Source organism: Fusarium fujikuroi, chromosome FFUJ_chr09 (assembly GCF_900079805.1).
Source record: "Fusarium fujikuroi IMI 58289 draft genome, chromosome FFUJ_chr09".
NCBI lineage: Eukaryota > Fungi > Ascomycota > Sordariomycetes > Hypocreales > Nectriaceae > Fusarium > Fusarium fujikuroi.
The window spans coordinates 66,899-83,393 of record NC_036630.1 but is presented as its reverse complement, the minus strand read 5'-3'; the positions used below and the strand labels follow the sequence as shown (position 1 = coordinate 83,393).

General features: G+C 48.0%; 8 protein-coding genes; 3 read left to right on the top strand and 5 right to left on the bottom strand.

Moving 5' to 3' along the window:
• Positions 1-72: 72 nt before the first annotated feature.
• FFUJ_10172 (related to maltose permease (MalP)) lies at positions 73-2,001 on the bottom strand (the record flags this gene model as incomplete). Its single annotated transcript, XM_023567845.1, has 1 exon — positions 73-2,001. The coding sequence occupies one exon, from the start codon at positions 1,999-2,001 to the stop codon at positions 73-75; it is 1,929 nt and encodes a 642-aa protein (XP_023435234.1).
• An 895-nt stretch (positions 2,002-2,896) lies between these two features.
• Positions 2,897-4,800, bottom strand: FFUJ_10173 (related to monosaccharide transporter; the record flags this gene model as incomplete). XM_023567844.1 has 5 exons in its annotated part: positions 2,897-3,150; positions 3,197-3,977; positions 4,029-4,161; positions 4,232-4,607; positions 4,695-4,800. The coding sequence occupies 5 exons, from the start codon at positions 4,798-4,800 to the stop codon at positions 2,897-2,899; spliced, it is 1,650 nt and encodes a 549-aa protein (XP_023435233.1).
• A 485-nt stretch (positions 4,801-5,285) lies between these two features.
• FFUJ_10174 (related to ARCA protein) lies at positions 5,286-7,186 on the top strand (the record flags this gene model as incomplete). XM_023567843.1 has 6 exons in its annotated part: positions 5,286-5,309; positions 5,373-5,613; positions 5,660-5,997; positions 6,051-6,747; positions 6,794-6,900; positions 6,950-7,186. The coding sequence occupies 6 exons, from the start codon at positions 5,286-5,288 to the stop codon at positions 7,184-7,186; spliced, it is 1,644 nt and encodes a 547-aa protein (XP_023435232.1).
• A 517-nt stretch (positions 7,187-7,703) lies between these two features.
• FFUJ_10175 (related to dehydrogenase) lies at positions 7,704-8,817 on the top strand (the record flags this gene model as incomplete). XM_023567842.1 has 2 exons in its annotated part: positions 7,704-8,030; positions 8,077-8,817. 2 exons carry the CDS (start codon positions 7,704-7,706, stop codon positions 8,815-8,817), a joined length of 1,068 nt encoding a protein of 355 aa, XP_023435231.1.
• Positions 8,818-8,911: 94 nt separating this feature from the next.
• On the bottom strand, positions 8,912-10,504 carry FFUJ_10176 (related to trichothecene 3-O-acetyltransferase; the record flags this gene model as incomplete). The annotated part of the gene is made up of 1 exon (XM_023567840.1): positions 8,912-10,504. The coding sequence occupies one exon, from the start codon at positions 10,502-10,504 to the stop codon at positions 8,912-8,914; it is 1,593 nt and encodes a 530-aa protein (XP_023435230.1).
• A 776-nt stretch (positions 10,505-11,280) lies between these two features.
• Positions 11,281-12,873, top strand: FFUJ_10177 (related to trichothecene 3-O-acetyltransferase; the record flags this gene model as incomplete). XM_023567839.1 has 2 exons in its annotated part: positions 11,281-11,805; positions 11,932-12,873. The coding sequence occupies 2 exons, from the start codon at positions 11,281-11,283 to the stop codon at positions 12,871-12,873; spliced, it is 1,467 nt and encodes a 488-aa protein (XP_023435229.1).
• Positions 12,874-13,728: 855 nt separating this feature from the next.
• Positions 13,729-14,709, bottom strand: FFUJ_10178 (uncharacterized protein; the record flags this gene model as incomplete). XM_023567838.1 has 2 exons in its annotated part: positions 13,729-14,174; positions 14,229-14,709. The coding sequence occupies 2 exons, from the start codon at positions 14,707-14,709 to the stop codon at positions 13,729-13,731; spliced, it is 927 nt and encodes a 308-aa protein (XP_023435228.1).
• A 412-nt stretch (positions 14,710-15,121) lies between these two features.
• FFUJ_10179 (uncharacterized protein) lies at positions 15,122-16,440 on the bottom strand (the record flags this gene model as incomplete). XM_023567837.1 has 5 exons in its annotated part: positions 15,122-15,185; positions 15,232-15,288; positions 15,342-15,468; positions 15,560-16,033; positions 16,359-16,440. 5 exons carry the CDS (start codon positions 16,438-16,440, stop codon positions 15,122-15,124), a joined length of 804 nt encoding a protein of 267 aa, XP_023435227.1.
• Positions 16,441-16,495: the final 55 nt, after the last annotated feature.

Below are 16,495 nucleotides of genomic sequence, written 5' to 3'. Positions count from 1 at the left end.
GCAATATATATAGACACTTCAAGTAATGTTTTATAGAAGCACAAAGTACTAAGTATATAAGTCGACATTTTACTAGGAATAAGCCAGCCAGCCATGCCAAGCATTCCTGACCCGCTCTGCTTTTGACACAGAGATATAGGCCGAGTTGGCTAGTCTATCCTGTAGTTCCTTGAACTTGGCTGTAGGAGCCCCCTTGTCGAAAAGAATATCTAATTCCAAGTACGATAGCTTCTTTGTTTCAGGAAGTCGAAAATAGCACCATATAAGACAAAGGAAAGATGTAGCAGCATACACCAGACAAGACTTACCACCCAGGTCCCATGCTGCTGGGTTCAAAAGCTGAGGCGCGATAAAGTTGTTGATGATAGTGAAAATGTTATAAACAATCCTTGCGAGGGCGATGGTCTTGATCCGAAGCCTTGTTGAAGGTATCTCGGCCACGATGACATAGCAAGCCGGACCAATGGACATGTTGTAAGTAAAGGTCATCAGGATGATCAAGGACCCAAGCGCCCAATTGAGCGATGAGTGGTCGGCCAAGACGATTGACAAGATACCGCCTGTAGTGAGAATAAGCAACGCAGCCACCAAGCCGGCTAGGTAGAGCTTTCGCCGTCCGATTGTCGAAAGTAAGATCCACGATATCATACCGCCTAGAATTCCGAGACCATACATTCCTGTAGCTAGAGTGAATGACTTGGAGGACTCGAAACCTGCTTGTTCTAGGAAGTATGGGGCGTATCCGGTTAATGTGGCGCCGCATAGAGCTTGACAAGACCAGGTCATGCAGCACACTTCGGTCCTCCGGCGGTTGCAGCCTCTGAAGAGATCTAGGAAGCTCGAACCCCCATATCCTAGTTTCTTCTCTGTTGAATCAACATGCTGCATGATAGCGATTGTATCCTCGATGTCTATATGTTTGTTGCTCGTGAGTCTCTGCAGTGAATGTCTAGCTTCAGCTAGTCTTTCATGTCGGATTAACCACCCTGGAGTCAACAAATAAGTAGATGGACAGCAATACATCTCAACTAGGAGAGTCTTACAAGGACTTTCAGGAGCGAAGTAGATAAGAAACAGCAGTGGGACCGCCCATGCCCATTGCAGGGCAAATGGTAGGCGATACGACCAATCTGACGTGTTCTTGAGAAGTGCCCGCAGTATTCCAGTGCCCATGAGCTGGCCAATTAGCCAGCACATATTGACATTGCTGAGGATGGCGGCACGGATGACCGAGGGTACTACTTCAGCAGCATAAGTCGCAGCTAAAGTTTGAATCACACCCCACGACAAGCCTTGGGAAGGACCCGTTAGTTTCAGATAATCGTGTATGCATAGCGCATGGAGTTGATGGGTGGGGGTAGTCTTACCACAGAGAGCTTGGGAGGCAAGTAGCAGGGCGATGTTGTGAGCGAAGAAAGCTGGGAACACTGCGAAACACATCCACAAAAGTGCGACAATCATCATCTTGCGGTATCCAATCACATATGAGATATAACCATGGGCAAGAAGGCCTATAATCTCGCAACCGACGGCAGCATTTTGAAGTCCCATTTGCCATAATGGCGAAATCTCATAGTCTTGCTCCCCAGCAGAGCCAGTAAGTGGCAGCCTGGGTTCTCCGTACCTACGCCTGAAGGACGGAAAGGCAAGGAAGCCCGAGATGAGTGACTTATCGTATGCCTCCATGACAACAGTAAGGAACAGGAGAAAAGACCACATAATCGCCTTGGGGAAGTGTCGGCAGCAGCTAAGCAGAGTCATCTCTTTTTCGCTTGCCAAGCCGCGATGGATACGTGCGCCGACACCGCCCGAGCTTGTCGATCGGCGGGGGAGCCATATTGGACTGTCAAGGGCGGTGGGATAAGCATGTGAAGGATGGCGAGCAAGATCTTCCAGGGGAGTTTCGTCGACACCTGACTCGTGATGAGAAGCAGCTCCCTTGGAAGTCATGGATATGAGAACAACTTCATCTTTGCTGGGATTGGCATTTGACCCAAACATTGTCTCAGGAAATCAGAAAGCGGGGTATAAAGAGACAAAGATGCATCAGGGACAGGCATGTAGCGTTACATGGTCCACCTCGTACTGGAAAACGCATGGTGTTATATAAGTCCTCTCAAACTTGGCAGGATTTGACTTTAGACCTGATACAGGCATTACTGGAAACTACAGTTCGTTCCCCGGAGTCATTTCCCCAGATTCCCCTGGTCTTTGCAGGAATTAGAGGCGGATGAGCATCACATGTCTGGGGAAATCGAGGTAAGACGGTTGATTGGGTCGCTAGTCCTGCGTAGAAGTCTGTGATCTCCTTGATGCCGTTTGTGGCGGCCAGCTGAGCCACCAATTAGGTATGGCGTCATTCCTTTGAGGTATAGCCCTCAGACTAACAGGTAAGTGGCTGATTTATCGGTCCGATAACTCGATGTACGTCTAGGGTAAGGATCCTTCGGTTCTTCCAGCCAAATGATAATGAACTTAATTCACCTCCTTTGCGAGGGATAATTGTGTGCTTATCATAGAAAATACGAGGCATTCTGATACTATGATCCGAGAAAGACTACTTCTGTATGTACATCCACTCTCCCCAAAGAGACTAGACCATGAATCTCACATTCCTGTATATTTATTGAATAGTGTTCTTGAGTCGTGCAGCCCTTACAATTCAATTGCCCCTGAGCTAGTGGCTTAATGAATAGCATGATACAGGCCGATTCGATGTCAGCACAGGGATGGACAGGTCGGGGTTGAGTGGTGAAAGTTCCTTGATGAATCGCGGGAATTACATTTAGTTTCTGCAACCACCCGGTACAGCCGGTAATATCGGGTTTTGAGGAAATTAGCAAGAAATCATAAAATTCAGGTTCGGGAACTCTAAAATCTATCTACTACATATTTATCATGAACGAAGTTGTCGCTCATTGTAGACCTCGGCGAGGATACGATCCTTCTTGGCAATATCTGCCACTCCAGTCCGATCCTTGAAAACGCTGTCCATTTCCTCAAGAGACTTTCCGTTAGTCTCAGGCACACTAAACCAGACCCAGGCGAAGGACAGAAGACAGAAGACGGCAAAGAAGACGTAGGCACCGAACCCTGTCTCGCGGACAAGAGGTGGCGTAATGAGACCAATGATGAAGTTGTTGATCCAGTCTAAGGGGGTTAGTGGCTTGGCACTTGATAGAGACGAGGAACTTACTTGAACAGGTGGAGATTGCCACGCCCTTTGCTCTGAGAGATGATGGAAAGACTTCTGCTGGCATGGCCCAGGGAACGGGGCCCCAAGATGCACCAAAAGCAAGCATGTAAAATAGAAGAAAAGCGACACTTGTCCAGCCTTCGGCAGAATGGCTGGGCCAATCATTTGAGAACTTGCCCACCAAGACAGCTATGATAAGATGCGGCACAAACATCAGGAAGCTACCCCAAAGGAGGATACCCCGGCGGCCGAAACGATCCATGGTCCATAAGCTTGACAGAACACCAATCAACTGCGTCACGTTGAGGACGCCCGACATGATGAGTTGCATGTCAAAGTCGAGGCCCATGGTCCCGAACAGCGTTGGTGAATAATAAATCAGAGCGTTGATTCCAGTGAACTGCTGGAAGAACATGAGGCCTGCACCAACAAGAGTTCGACGCCTGCAGCCAGACTTGAAACAATCTCCCCAGCTGACAAACTCAAGTCGCATCTTCCCAACCACATCTGTACGTTGAGTGAGATCAGGATGTCGTTCGCGGAGAACACTTGCTTGGAATCGGGCCTCGGCGATAATGTCCATCCATTCGCGTCGAACTCGGAGGTCTGATTCGGGAAGGGCGCGAAGCTTGGCGAGGCTAGATAAGGCTTCAGCCTCAAGATCCTTGGAAGCGAGCCAGCGAGGGGAATATGGTAGGAAAATAGCGCCGAATCCCAACAGCAGGCCGGGGAGGATTTGAAGGAGGAACGGAAGTTGCCAAGACCAGTGGCTGGGAATCCCCTAGGAGTGGATGAGTATATGGCATGGCGCGAGGAACAGCAGTTAGTTTACCTTTGTCCCGTAGGTTATCCAGAATGCAACAACAATTCCTATAACAATCGACAGTTCTTCAAAGACGAGTAGGGCACCCCGGATCTCAGGTGGAGAAATTTCTGCAATATAGAGAGGCACCACCATGGATAGTCTAACAGATGCACGGTCAATATCAAGGCTTCTGGAGTCCTGGATGAACAGTTTTTAAAAGCTGAACTTACTGTCCAATACCAATGCCACCGATGAAGCGTCCTACAACCAGCATGGCATAGTTAATAGCAGCGGTCTGGAGAGTAGATCCGATCGTAAATACCACAACAGCAACCATCAGCGAACGCTTTCTGGATATCCAGTCAGAAATCCAACCCTGGTTGATGGCACCTATGAATGCCCCGAGCGTGATCATGGCGGTCATGAGGCCCTTTTTGAAGCCTGCACCAGGAGCATCGTCCGAGACTTCGGGGAATCGATCGAGAAAATGATCCATTACAAGCGTCACTGAAATGACGCCTTGATCATAGCCAAAGAGAAGGCCACCGATCGCCGAAAAGGCAGCACAGGCAGCGACGTAAGGAGATGAGAAGAGACCGCGGAATCCTAGTTTGTCAGCATACCGAAGATCAAGTAATCGCAACGTATGTCGTCACAATCATATTCAAAACACAGGAGGGAATGTTAACTTACCGGAAGGACCATATGGCTCCAAGGAACTGTTGATCCCAATATGCTCCTCAGTAGTTGCACCGCACTCGTCAAGCTTGTCCTTGACGGGATCGAGTTGCTTGTCCATTTTGAGAAGTGTTATAAGTAGATTCTGAATGTAGATGAGCATGAATAAATCTCTGGTAATATTTGAGGGCGAGAACCTGATCTATTATAGCCCAAAATCTCGGTCTACTCTGCGACTTGCCATTGACAATAGATGACCAATGAATGGAGGCGGGTTGCTTTCGATCTCGGTAGTGACATGGATTAAACACGGGGTAGTTTGCGGGGAAGCGCGAGTCAGGGTTTGTAGAGTTTTGGGGTAATAATGGGACAAGTCTGTTCCAACAAGCATTAAGCAATGACCGGGGCATGGGCTCCATTATCTTTGGTGATTAACCCTGTTTAGGTTAGATCATCGGACCTTTTCACCTCAAGATCTAGAAACGGAGCATAGCCCCGACTGTTCGGCCTTTTTTGCCTTGAGAACAATGTCATATAATCGGGGTAACCTGCCCCTCAAGATGAATTTGCACCAGGCATCAAAACCGAAATTTGTTCTGAGAGAAAATGAACACAGCTACTGCATGTCTCGTAAGTGAGATAAAATATCGGTCACCATGCCGAGATGTCACTTGCCACTCTGACCATCAATAGGCATGCAAGAAACAACATCTCAAATGCGTCTGGGGTCCACAAATTGCTGGAGGAGGTACACAAAAATGCCTTCGTTGCGCTTCGACTGGCAACGTTTGCGCCACAGCGCCCGTTTTTCGCTTTAAGCACTCAACTACGTATGCCCACCTCCGGACTTTTACGTGCCATTGCGATGATGAGAAAGCTGAGATCCACCGCAGGTCGTCCCCAAATCAGGTTTGGGTCCCTTGCTCAAGACGATGTAAGTAATCACCATACATGCAGGCTTTCACTTACAGGTCCCCTAGTACAATTTGTGGATGAGACGCCTGATGTTGAAGGTTACTACCTATCAGACTCGGAGAGTCAAAGCCATTGGCAGCAAGTTGATGGTAGCCCTAACTCTCATGTTGGACAACTTACGGATTTTGGGTATAATGTCTCTCCCACGTCTCACACTCGTGCAATTGAGATCAGTGGAGGAGATGGAGCCAGCGCAGTAAGCAGAGACACGCCTCGAAATTATGGTCCAATTCCACACGGTTCGACACTGGGATTGGCCAACGTAGGAACAGTACCCTACCCCTTAACGGAGAACCATGAAGTGAGATTGATGCAATATTATTTAACCTACATGTGCACATGGGTACGCCATTCTATCCCCTGTCTGGGACGACGGGCAGTATTGACCTATCGCAGTTCGATCTTTGCGATTCCAGACGCCACTTTGCCAACATCGTGCCCCCTCGAGCAGCGTCTTGCCCGACCCTCCTTAATGCTATCTTTGCCTTGTCCTCCAGGCATCTCAGCCTAAACGCGCAATACGACCCCTACGCCTCCGATCGGTACCATCAAGCATGTCTCAGGCACTTGACAACAATCTCAAACGACTCCTCGGCCCTAAACGACGATAATCTGCTCGCAGCGACTATTCTCCTACGGACTCTCGAGGAACTCGACGTTCCACTTATAGGCACCGATCACGAAGGTCACCTGTTAGGAATACAACTATTTATGAACACTTGTGACTCTACAACTACCCCGAGTAGCCTACGTTTAGCCTCGTTCTGGATCGGCATGAGACAGGAGGTAACGATGAGTTTTGCAAGTCAAAGGCCTGTCAAAATCAGGCTCGACCACGGATTCATGGACAGGTCCCTCTCTGAAGCCGATGATGATACATGGGCAAATAGAATTATCGTCCACAGTGCAGATGTTATAAACTACTGTTTTGGAAATAACGGTCCAAACAGACACCGCTATCAAGAACTGGTTGACTATGACCAAGCTTGGCTACGAGCTCGGCCAGTGTCCTGGCTGCCTGTTGCTTACAGTGCTTCAGGTGAGACCTTGGGCGGGGCTTTTCCATATATCATTTATTTAAACCACGCTGTCGGTATGTTGCAGATTATGGTTGAAAGAAGCCTACTAACAGATTTCAGTCATCGGCCAAGTCCATAGCATATTCGCTCGTATTCTCCTCATGTGCCACGATGATCGAGTACCACGAATTGGGCCATCTGCTCAGCTAGCTCGGAAGCAAATCGACGTGGGTTGAGATGTGAATTCCACCATGACATATATTCTGACCGATTCAGGACGACATCCGGACTCAAGTCCGAGAACTTTGCGGGATAGCTCTCTCAAACCCCTCCACGAGACCCGCTGCCTTCACGGCCTGTATGGGAGTGACGGCGTGTGGAGATCGATTTACCGAGAGACGGGATCAGGAAGCGTTATTGGATGTGTTGATGCTGACGCAGAATACCCATTCGTGGCCCACTGCATCGGCACAGGACCATTTAAAAAGAGCATGGGGTTGGGTGGATTCTTGATGCAGGAAAAGAGCTTAGGCTATAGCTGTAATTGGTATATGCGGTAAAATAGTCTTTGATACAGTGGCTGAAGGGTCAGCAATTGAGCGATTCGGATCACCATTAATTTCGATGCTGTATAAATGTCTGAGTAAAATAAGAACGCCGCTGATCCTCATGATGTCCATACCTACAATATGGCGGCGGTCTGAAATACTGTGGAGCTTTACTCGGGATGGTTAATCGTCTACTCTGCATCGGGGCAATTTACCCCGAACCAACACAGAACTCAAGGCAAAAACCTCCGAATTCTCTACTCCACCGTGCTTTTCTCGTCAAATTGGACAAGTGCTTTACCCAGAATAAAAATCCCAAGACAAGAGACTACAACTCTTGCCATTGGCATGGAGACATTTAATCGAGTGTCAGGCTATATATAATAACTAAGAAAGCCGGGGCAGCAGTTTCGCACTTCTTAGCCTTCATTTACTTCCTTCAATTTCCTCACTCCTTCACCAACCTCGCTACCCTTACCACAATGGCACCTCGCAAACTTCAAGTTGGAGTCGCTGGTCTCGGAAGAATGGGCAAGCGACATGCCCTTAATTTTCTTCAGAATGTCCCGCGAGCTGTTCTGGTCGCCGTCACCAGCCCTGATGCTGCCGAGAGGGACTGGGCTGCCGAGAATCTCGCCCCTGACGGGGTAGCTATATATGAGAACTACTCTGACATGATAGCCCATGTTGGCTTGGATGCAGTCTGCGTCGCTTCTGCCACTGCAGTGCACGCTGAGCAGACCAATGCCGCTATTGCGGCGGGCAAGCACGTCTTGTGCGAGAAGCCCCTTGGCACAACGGTCGAGATAGTGAGTTCTTCTTTGTGACGGGCTTCACGTTATGCTAATACTTCAGTCTCAATCTGTTGTCGACGCCGCTGCTACCCGCCCAGACCTCAAAGTCATGTGCGGCTTTTCCCGCCGTTTCGACGCTTCATACCGCGACGCCTACGAGAAAACAAAGTCAGGCTTGATTGGCCGCCCATCTGTTCTGAGGAGCCAAACTTGCGATGTTCTAGATCCTTCAGGCTTTTTTGTCGCATATGCTCAGTTCTCTGGTGGTATATTCGTGGACTGCAGTATTCATGATATTGACCTGGCTTTATGGTTTTTCGGTCAAGAGTCCAAGGTTCGATCAGTCCATGCTGTCGGAATCACTGCTGTGGAACCAGATCTGCGACAGTATGATGACAGAGATAATGCCGTGGGTGTAGTCGAATTCTACGATGGCCGGATTGCGTATCTGTATGCCTCACGCATGATGGCGGCTGGTCAGGAGGATACAACCGAAATTATCGGAACAAAGGGCAAATTGTCTGTAAACTTGATCCCGGTCGAGAACCACGTTCGTATTTATGGTCAAGAAGGCATCAGGCATGAACTTCCTCAGAATTATTGGGGGCGATTCCAAGCAGCATTCACAAGAGAAGCTATCGAGTTTACCGACTGTGTGCTGGATGACAAGCCTGTGCCTGTTGAACTAGAATCAGCAGTGACAGCAGTGCGCATTGGCGCGGCTTTACAACGGTCTATGATTATGGGGAATAAGATTCATTTTGACGAGGGTGGTAATGAAGTCAACAGAGCTCAATTATAATACAATGGCTAGAGCAACTTCGCAATACTAGTGTTATAAATAAAATATCCCGCTTACACTGGGCCAAAATCTCAAATGGCTATTGCTGTCTCCACTACAGCTTTGAGACATACTTCCCACGAGTTGCTTGAAAGCTAGGATTACCCATGACAAACTGACAAGTGGCCATCTGGCTCATAAGCTGGTCGTCTCTCAACCGTTCCATTACGACAGCCTCTCCAGCAAACATGACCTCTACATTACCATTATTCCATCGAGGTAATAGGGTGATCTCCCCATGAGGCGGGATTCTACCAAGATACGGCTCTCTAAAGGCCTCACAAGAACCAAGCTCGGGGCCCCAACTTGACAGCATAGCTGCACTTGCTCGGGTATGGTCTGTGACAAGTGCATCGATGGGCCCTTTTGGTATTAGGCCTGGATTGATAGGATGGGAATGAGCTATCTCGAGCATCTCTCGAAACGCTTCCTCGCTCCAGGCATTATTGCTGTTGCGAATTGCCACTGCTGCATGAGCCAAAGTCTTGGGGTCAGGTGATATGAAGTCCCTCGTGTTCATAGACACAGGGAACAGATCCACACAGGCAGGCATGTAGTTGTTGGGTAAAGGAGGCGTCAACCGACGACGAATGCTTCCAGCAAAGACAATCTTGCTAGTCTCAGGCAGAGGATCACGGCCTGATAAACCGGGAGCATATTTGGCGCCAAAGAGTCGGTTCCATGCAAAAGCAGTCAAACAATCCGTAGACGACACTTTTGAGCCGCTGGGCAAGACCTCTTGGATCATGTGTTGAAGCTGCTTTATGGAGGACTGTGTGAAGGTCCAAACAGAACAAGAGAGAGCGCGAAGTTCATCTTCGGTAAACCTCACTAGATCGTCATTAGTGAGACGTGCCTTTGTAAAGATGTTTGACACTTTCTCTGCAACTTCTTCTGGATATCGAGGGTCCAGCATGTCAAGGTATTGAAGCTTCTCTGCACGAGCTCCGAGCTTGGCCAGATCCTCCTCGATACCCACGTCAGGTGTCAAGAGGGAGCGATCTATCAAGTCCGCCGATATTTGCTGCGGGAGTGGAGGTACAGGTTGACCATCAAGTCTGGCAGTTGCTATCGCATTCGTGTTCTGTGACCAAGACCTGAGAAAGTCCATAAACTGGACGAGGTCACCGATCACATGCGTGATCGACATGGTCAAGACGATACCGCCCTTGACGACATTGAACTGAGGTGCGATTACAGGATCACCATCTTGAACGTAAGGAAAGTCCTTTGGTCGGAGCTTGCCCAGACCATCTTCCTCGCCATCGCCAAACGGCCACCCATTATTCTTGAGCTCGGTGTAAGAAGGTAAATCTGCATCGTGACGATGATCTCGATACCAGAAGTGTGTGCCCGCATGTGGTGCCTCTTGTATCTCAATCGCGTAACGTCCAGTTTCATCTTTTCTGATAATGCCTGCGAGATGCGGATGCTCGTAGATACATCGGGAGAGCCCTTGCTTGCAGTCTTGGTAGAGCTGTCGAGGGTCCACTCCTGGTTGTAGAGGAAAGAAGTGTGTAGGCGAAGGATACACTGAAGCGGTGAGGTTGTCGAGGGCTGAGCACTTCACGATGGATGGCTGTATGGGGCCCGCTGGCTCGACCCATGAATCGGACATGGCTGATTCGTCGTTCGTGCTTGCAGACATTGATGTAGTAGAATTGTTTCTCCTTATTTCAAGAGATAAGTGACTGCTCTAAGAAAAGACGGCTTATCATTTTGTACGATGTCGGGCTAGACACGTGAAAGCAATTACTCTTCTTTATTCAATGCTGCTCTATGATATCAACATGACTTTGACCTCCGTTTCAGCTTTATTATCACGAAAACCTTCATGTTTTCGCAATCTAAACTCAACACAGTAAGGACCGCGAAAATATTAAACGTACGATAAGAGGTAGATCATCTACCCTTTAGTGTTTCTTGCGTTACAATTACAAGCTTCGGAATGAAGTCTAAACCCTGCACAGCTGTGGCTCGGACCGCTCTTTTGTCACATCTCATTGCCGAATCATGTCTAAGCGATATCGCCTATCAGAAAAATCAGATACAACGTGCGCTTGGACAAAAAGCGACAACCATACAGCTCCCCTCGTATAAGGATCTGCAGTCAAAGGTGGAGATCGCGCACAAGCTTTATCGGAATGTGTCAGGTAAACAAGACTCAAGACCCGAGCAGCATATCGTCTTAATCATGTGTTGGTCAAAGCGTAATACGAAATTACTTAGATTGTCGCGAGTATGTGAGTCTAGACTGAAGGAATGTATATCTACAATCCCGGCATTTAACGAGTCCAAGGCATCAGATATCATATTGCTTTATCTATTCTCTGCCAAGGACATCCGCGACTTCGTTCTCAACCGCTTCATCTCGCGCATGCCAATTTCTCAAGCTTTGAAATAACCAAAGCAGAATCCTTCAACATGTCCACTGCCATTCCATCCGTCCCATCCACCTGCTTCACCTCCACTACCATTCAACCACAGCCAGACACGCATGGAAAAAGAGTCAAATTGTCAGCGATCGATCAGATCGCTCCAAGAGACTACATCTCATCATGCTTATTTTTCCCCATGTCACAAAATGCAGACACGAGACATCTCTTTCATCTGCTCGAGCGAGCCTTAGTCAATACGATCAGTGATATCCCAGAACTTGCATGTTCTGTACGACGGCCGATCGGAAACGATCGGGAAGAGGTTGAACTTCTCTTCGATAGCAACCGAGGCGCCATACTCAATTACAGGGATTACACGGCACCAGAACTTCGGACTTTATGGAAGTTCGGTACGTTCCACCAACTTGAGAGAGAATACTTTCCTCTGAAAATCCCGAGACATATTGTCTTTGGCACATCCGCAAAGCTAGTCCCGGGTTCCAGTATTCCGGCATTGGTAGTTCAGTGTAACTTCATACCCGGAGGCCTTATACTCGGAACCTGTCTGCATGTAAGTCCACATTACTTGCGTGGCTCATTCCTTGCTCCTCGTTACACAACCGCCTGCGATAGAACTTGTACAACACAAGGATCGCGGCCAAACTGTTCTCACAGACAGGTACTGACTGATATACAGCATGTGGCTGGCGATGGCGTCTGCAACTTTATCTTGCACAAGACATTAGGCATGCACTTGGCTGCCATTACCAAAGGACTCGGCCTCCGAACTTTTCCAATCACGCCCCTTGAACGAAGCTCAGTTGTTCAGGGTGAACAGGGTGTGACTTTAGAGGAGTTTCCCGATTGGAAGCTCACAGAGACCTCTTCCACCTTCTTGAACCCGACAAACTATGAAGATGCCGAGGTTCAGTCGATTGAGCATGGCATATTCTCCATCTCCGCAGAGGATCTCTCTCTGCTCAAGAATCATGTCTTGAAAAGCGCTGCCAACACTAAGTTGAGCACAACTGAAGCTATATGTGCTTTTCTATGGCGCCACGTTGTCCTCGCCAGGCAGATAGACCACCATCAATACCCAGAGGCTAAGCTATCAATCACTGTCGATTCAAGGGAACGAATGGAAAATCCGCCACTCCCCTCTAATTATTGGGGGAATTTCGCGGAGCCGAACGCGGTCGCCAGAGCATCTGTTGCCCATTTACAGAATGAGCAAGATAAACCCGAGATCTATGTAGAATTGGCGAGTACTGTCAAGCGAGACATTGCGGCTGTCAACAACAAAGCAGTAAGGCGCCTCGTTGGACTGCTCAACCAGATGCCCAAGAGTACTTCCTTGACCTGGAATGTCGACCGATACCCGGGACCGGACATGCTAATAGTCTGTCTCCAAGCACATAGATACAACGATATTTATTTTGGGGGTGACCTTGGGTATCCTTCTGCATTTCGCGTTACTGTTGGAGATACTGAGGGCAAACCAGACGGCCGCTGCATTATTCTGCCACCTCGTCATACGGAAAGTCGGGGTCTGGAGCTAATCTTACAATACGATAGTGGGACTCTGGAGAGGCTTGAGAACAACGTGGAATTTAGCAAATTCTTTATTCGTCGTAATTAGCTTAATGAAAGATGCTCTGTCTTCTCGAATGAATACAGGTTCCATATTCTGCTAACTTTAAAAACTACCATGTGCTGTTACCTATTTATCACTGCCTTTGATAATAGTTTAAAGATTATCTTTATGCCGGCCGACGTCGAGATGTTGTTTCAGCGCTGTTGGATGAAAATACCCTCTTTTGACTTGCGATCTGGCTTGGTGCCTTCAACACCGCTTTGAAGATCGCTCTTTGTAGCAGACCTATCTGTTCTTTCAACATCACCTTCATAATGGCTTTCATCGCTAATCGGGTACTTGTAGGCAGCTTCTTTATAAGCTTCCTTTTCTCGCTGATTAACTTCTTTTCTCGTTGATTAACTTCTTTTCTGAGCTGTTCCGCACAAGACTTATGCCACCTATCCACTTCAGCATCGCGCTCAAGTGGAAAGGATTCTTGTCAGAACCACCAAAATCGACTTTAACGTCGTCCAGACCTCATGCCGAGAATTATCCCATAACGCTCGCGTCGTCATATATATTCTCTGTGGCAGATGATTACGGTATCAATAACATGACCCTATTTGGTCTTGGTGTAGCCCTCATTGAGATTGGTCATTAGAGACCTTTGGCGAAATTGAGACGTAACCATGACCCTGATGACATCCTCACTGCAAGACGACTAGCCAGTCAAACAAAACTGATCGGTAAGGAGTATCAATATGTTACTCAAATCTGTCTGCAGTGCAACTTTGGTTGCAGTACGGACCTTGGCCAGGCTAGTCTTCGAACTGCAGTATGCAGTAATGTTGTTCAGCCGCTTCAGAAGCTTGTCAAAAGGCTAGAGGCTATAGCCTTTTAATATAATAATTATTATCCCTATGGAGCAAATGAGCTGACATAAGAGTCGAAGGCTTCGACACAATCCGGCTCATCCAAAATCTTGGGCAGATACACAGCTTGCCATTCTGAATGGGGTTCAATAGTCAATTCGGCTTTGCAAAACTCCCAGTAGGCAGGGTACCAGCCGGACTGTTCCCAGTCAAGAATCGCCAGTACACGGCAAGGCGATTTTTCGGACACCATTATGTTTACAGGGTTGAGATCTGCGTGCGTGAAGTGGATGGGACAGTCGTCAGGTAACATCTCTCGATAAGGGTCTGTGATGTCGGCTGGATCAAGATCTGGATCATTGACCGTGGCTGGCCATTTGAACATGTCTGACATACAGTCGTGGGATTCAGCCGCTGAAGAAAAAGGGCCAGCGGGTGGAAAGTTTGTGTTAGTAAAGACCATGTCTCTCACGGCCCCGCGGTTGACGTTACCTAAGCACCAGTCAGGTCTGGAGGGATCCTTGAAGTGTGAGTAGGGGTACCTACCGATGAACGGATCGTCAGGTGCTTGGCGCAGATGTGACATTTTGGTGACCATGGATCCAAGCTGTTCACAGACGCCATCCTTTTCGATAGCGCTTAGAGTATCCCACCGATCACGTAAAGTGGCCCCATCAATGTATTCCATGTAGAGGAATGTGACGCCGTTTTCTTGTGTCCAGCCGTAGACCTCTGGGACTGGGACTTCAGGCAAGAAGTGGCGAACGGCCCAAAGACACTGTCCTTCCACGATGATTGCGTTGGAGTTGTCGCTGTGTTTCACGACAAGTCCAAGCTCTTCAAACACGGCTGGCTGACGTAACTTCATGCCCTCGGCGTGTGGGTGCTGAACATAATTGGGCCTGGCTAAGACTTCGGAAGGAGGAGGAAGCTTGGGCTGCTCCGGGCCACGCTTGAAAAAAGAGGACTCGTAGAATGTGACAGAAACACCCTGCGGCAGTCGGCCAGGAAAAAGATAGGAAGACATTCTGGGAAATATCAGAAAACGGAGCAGTTTTAGCATCGGCCAAGGTGGCGAGGTATGACAATTTCGCGAAACTGGAGATAAAGGACATGTTATGTATGGGGAAAAGCTATAGTGGATTAGTAATAGCCTGAAAACGGCTCTGCCATGCTTCGCCTAGTTCAGTGTAATCTCGGATAAACATGTTCACAGTGAGCTAATGTTTATCTGGTAGTTGAAACAGGGTAGCCGTACTAGCGTTGTCAATGAACATCTTGCTTTAAACTATAACTACATTTTGACAGATGTTCTAAAGTTGAAGAACTAAGCAGTCGAAGCTCTATGGCAGTATTTTTTTATGAGATAAGGAGCATATATGGCGTTCAAGATAGTAAATGCTGTCGCATTCATTCTGTCCTAATAATGCTTTAAGCTTCTAACTATCTTGAATATAGCCATCGGGAAATTGCTTAACCAGCTTTTCCATTTCTTTAATAAGTCTATAATTATATTAGAACTGTAAACTTCCGGAAAGGCGCGACATACGTAGTTCTAAAATGGTCAACCTGGGGATAAAGGGCTGAATCATGAACAATAATGCGACTAATGAGTCGGTCAGCAGGCTGCAGAATTCCTTAGGTAAAATCAATACTTACGTAGCATAAAGAGCATTGCGAGCATCCCAGTCCCCGACAGGCTCGCTCTTTGGGATGCGCTCGTGGTAGCTCTTGAAGCACTCCTGTGCCCAGTCATTTCCCAAGGGGCGCATATAAGAGAGCTCATCTAACCAACAACATTCAAACATGTCAGTATTGAGGTATTTATGAAGTTATCTGTTGTTTGGCCTGATAGATATAAGAACGGCTCAACTTACATTCATGGTGGCCCCAAAATGCAGAAGCATCAAACATCAAAGGATCGTCAGTCCCTTCCTTGACAGACACATTGCCTAGCCACAGGTCGCCATGGATAAGCACTGGTGTAATACTTCTTCCGTTTGTCTCTAGTGGTCGCAGAAGTCTAGGAATCACCTTATCGAAAAAAGGAACCATCAAGTCCTTCAGCTCTTTGCTTGGACCTCTTGCGATTTCGTCAAGCTTGAGCATGTGCCTCATGCCTCTGGCGTAGAACACCTCCCAACTGTCGGTCCACTGATTGTCCTGCTCCAGCGTGCCGTTGTATGTTGGGACATGGAAGCCAAACTTGCCAGTGGGGTTTTCTTTGACGCTGAGGTTGTGGAGCTGAGCCACGGCGCTCGTGAATTGCGGAATCGGCGGGTTGCCCTTGCGGAGGACGTGGAAGTCGAAAAGTATGAAAAACCGCTCAGACTTTCCACACATGCCCCAGGCTAGAGGCTTGGGTGAGAATTTGGGAATGAATTGATGAATCAAACTCATTGACTCGAATTCGCCCTTGAACATCGGGCCAGCATTTGGACCCTCGGTTAGCTGCAAAATAACGTAATGAGTATACATGAAGCCAATGAAAATGTTAAAGAGCCACCTTGAGAAAGTACGAGATCTTTTCATTGTTGATTTCACCATCAATGCGAGCGGTTGTGTTCCAATTGCTCCCGCCATGACCCCGGCAGCTCTTGACCACCATGGAGGATGGAAGCTCTACCTCCCTCCAGGATTAGTGGTTTCCAGTGAAACCTAGGTAGGGAGACTCACCTGCGACGATCTTAGGATCTAGCTCAATATCACCATCGTGAACCTTGGGGCTATTCTGGACGTCCCAGTACCCTTGTGACATAGCGATGACGGCCTGTGATTGAACGGTAACTGCGTGAAGTGGAGTCAGCCTATTG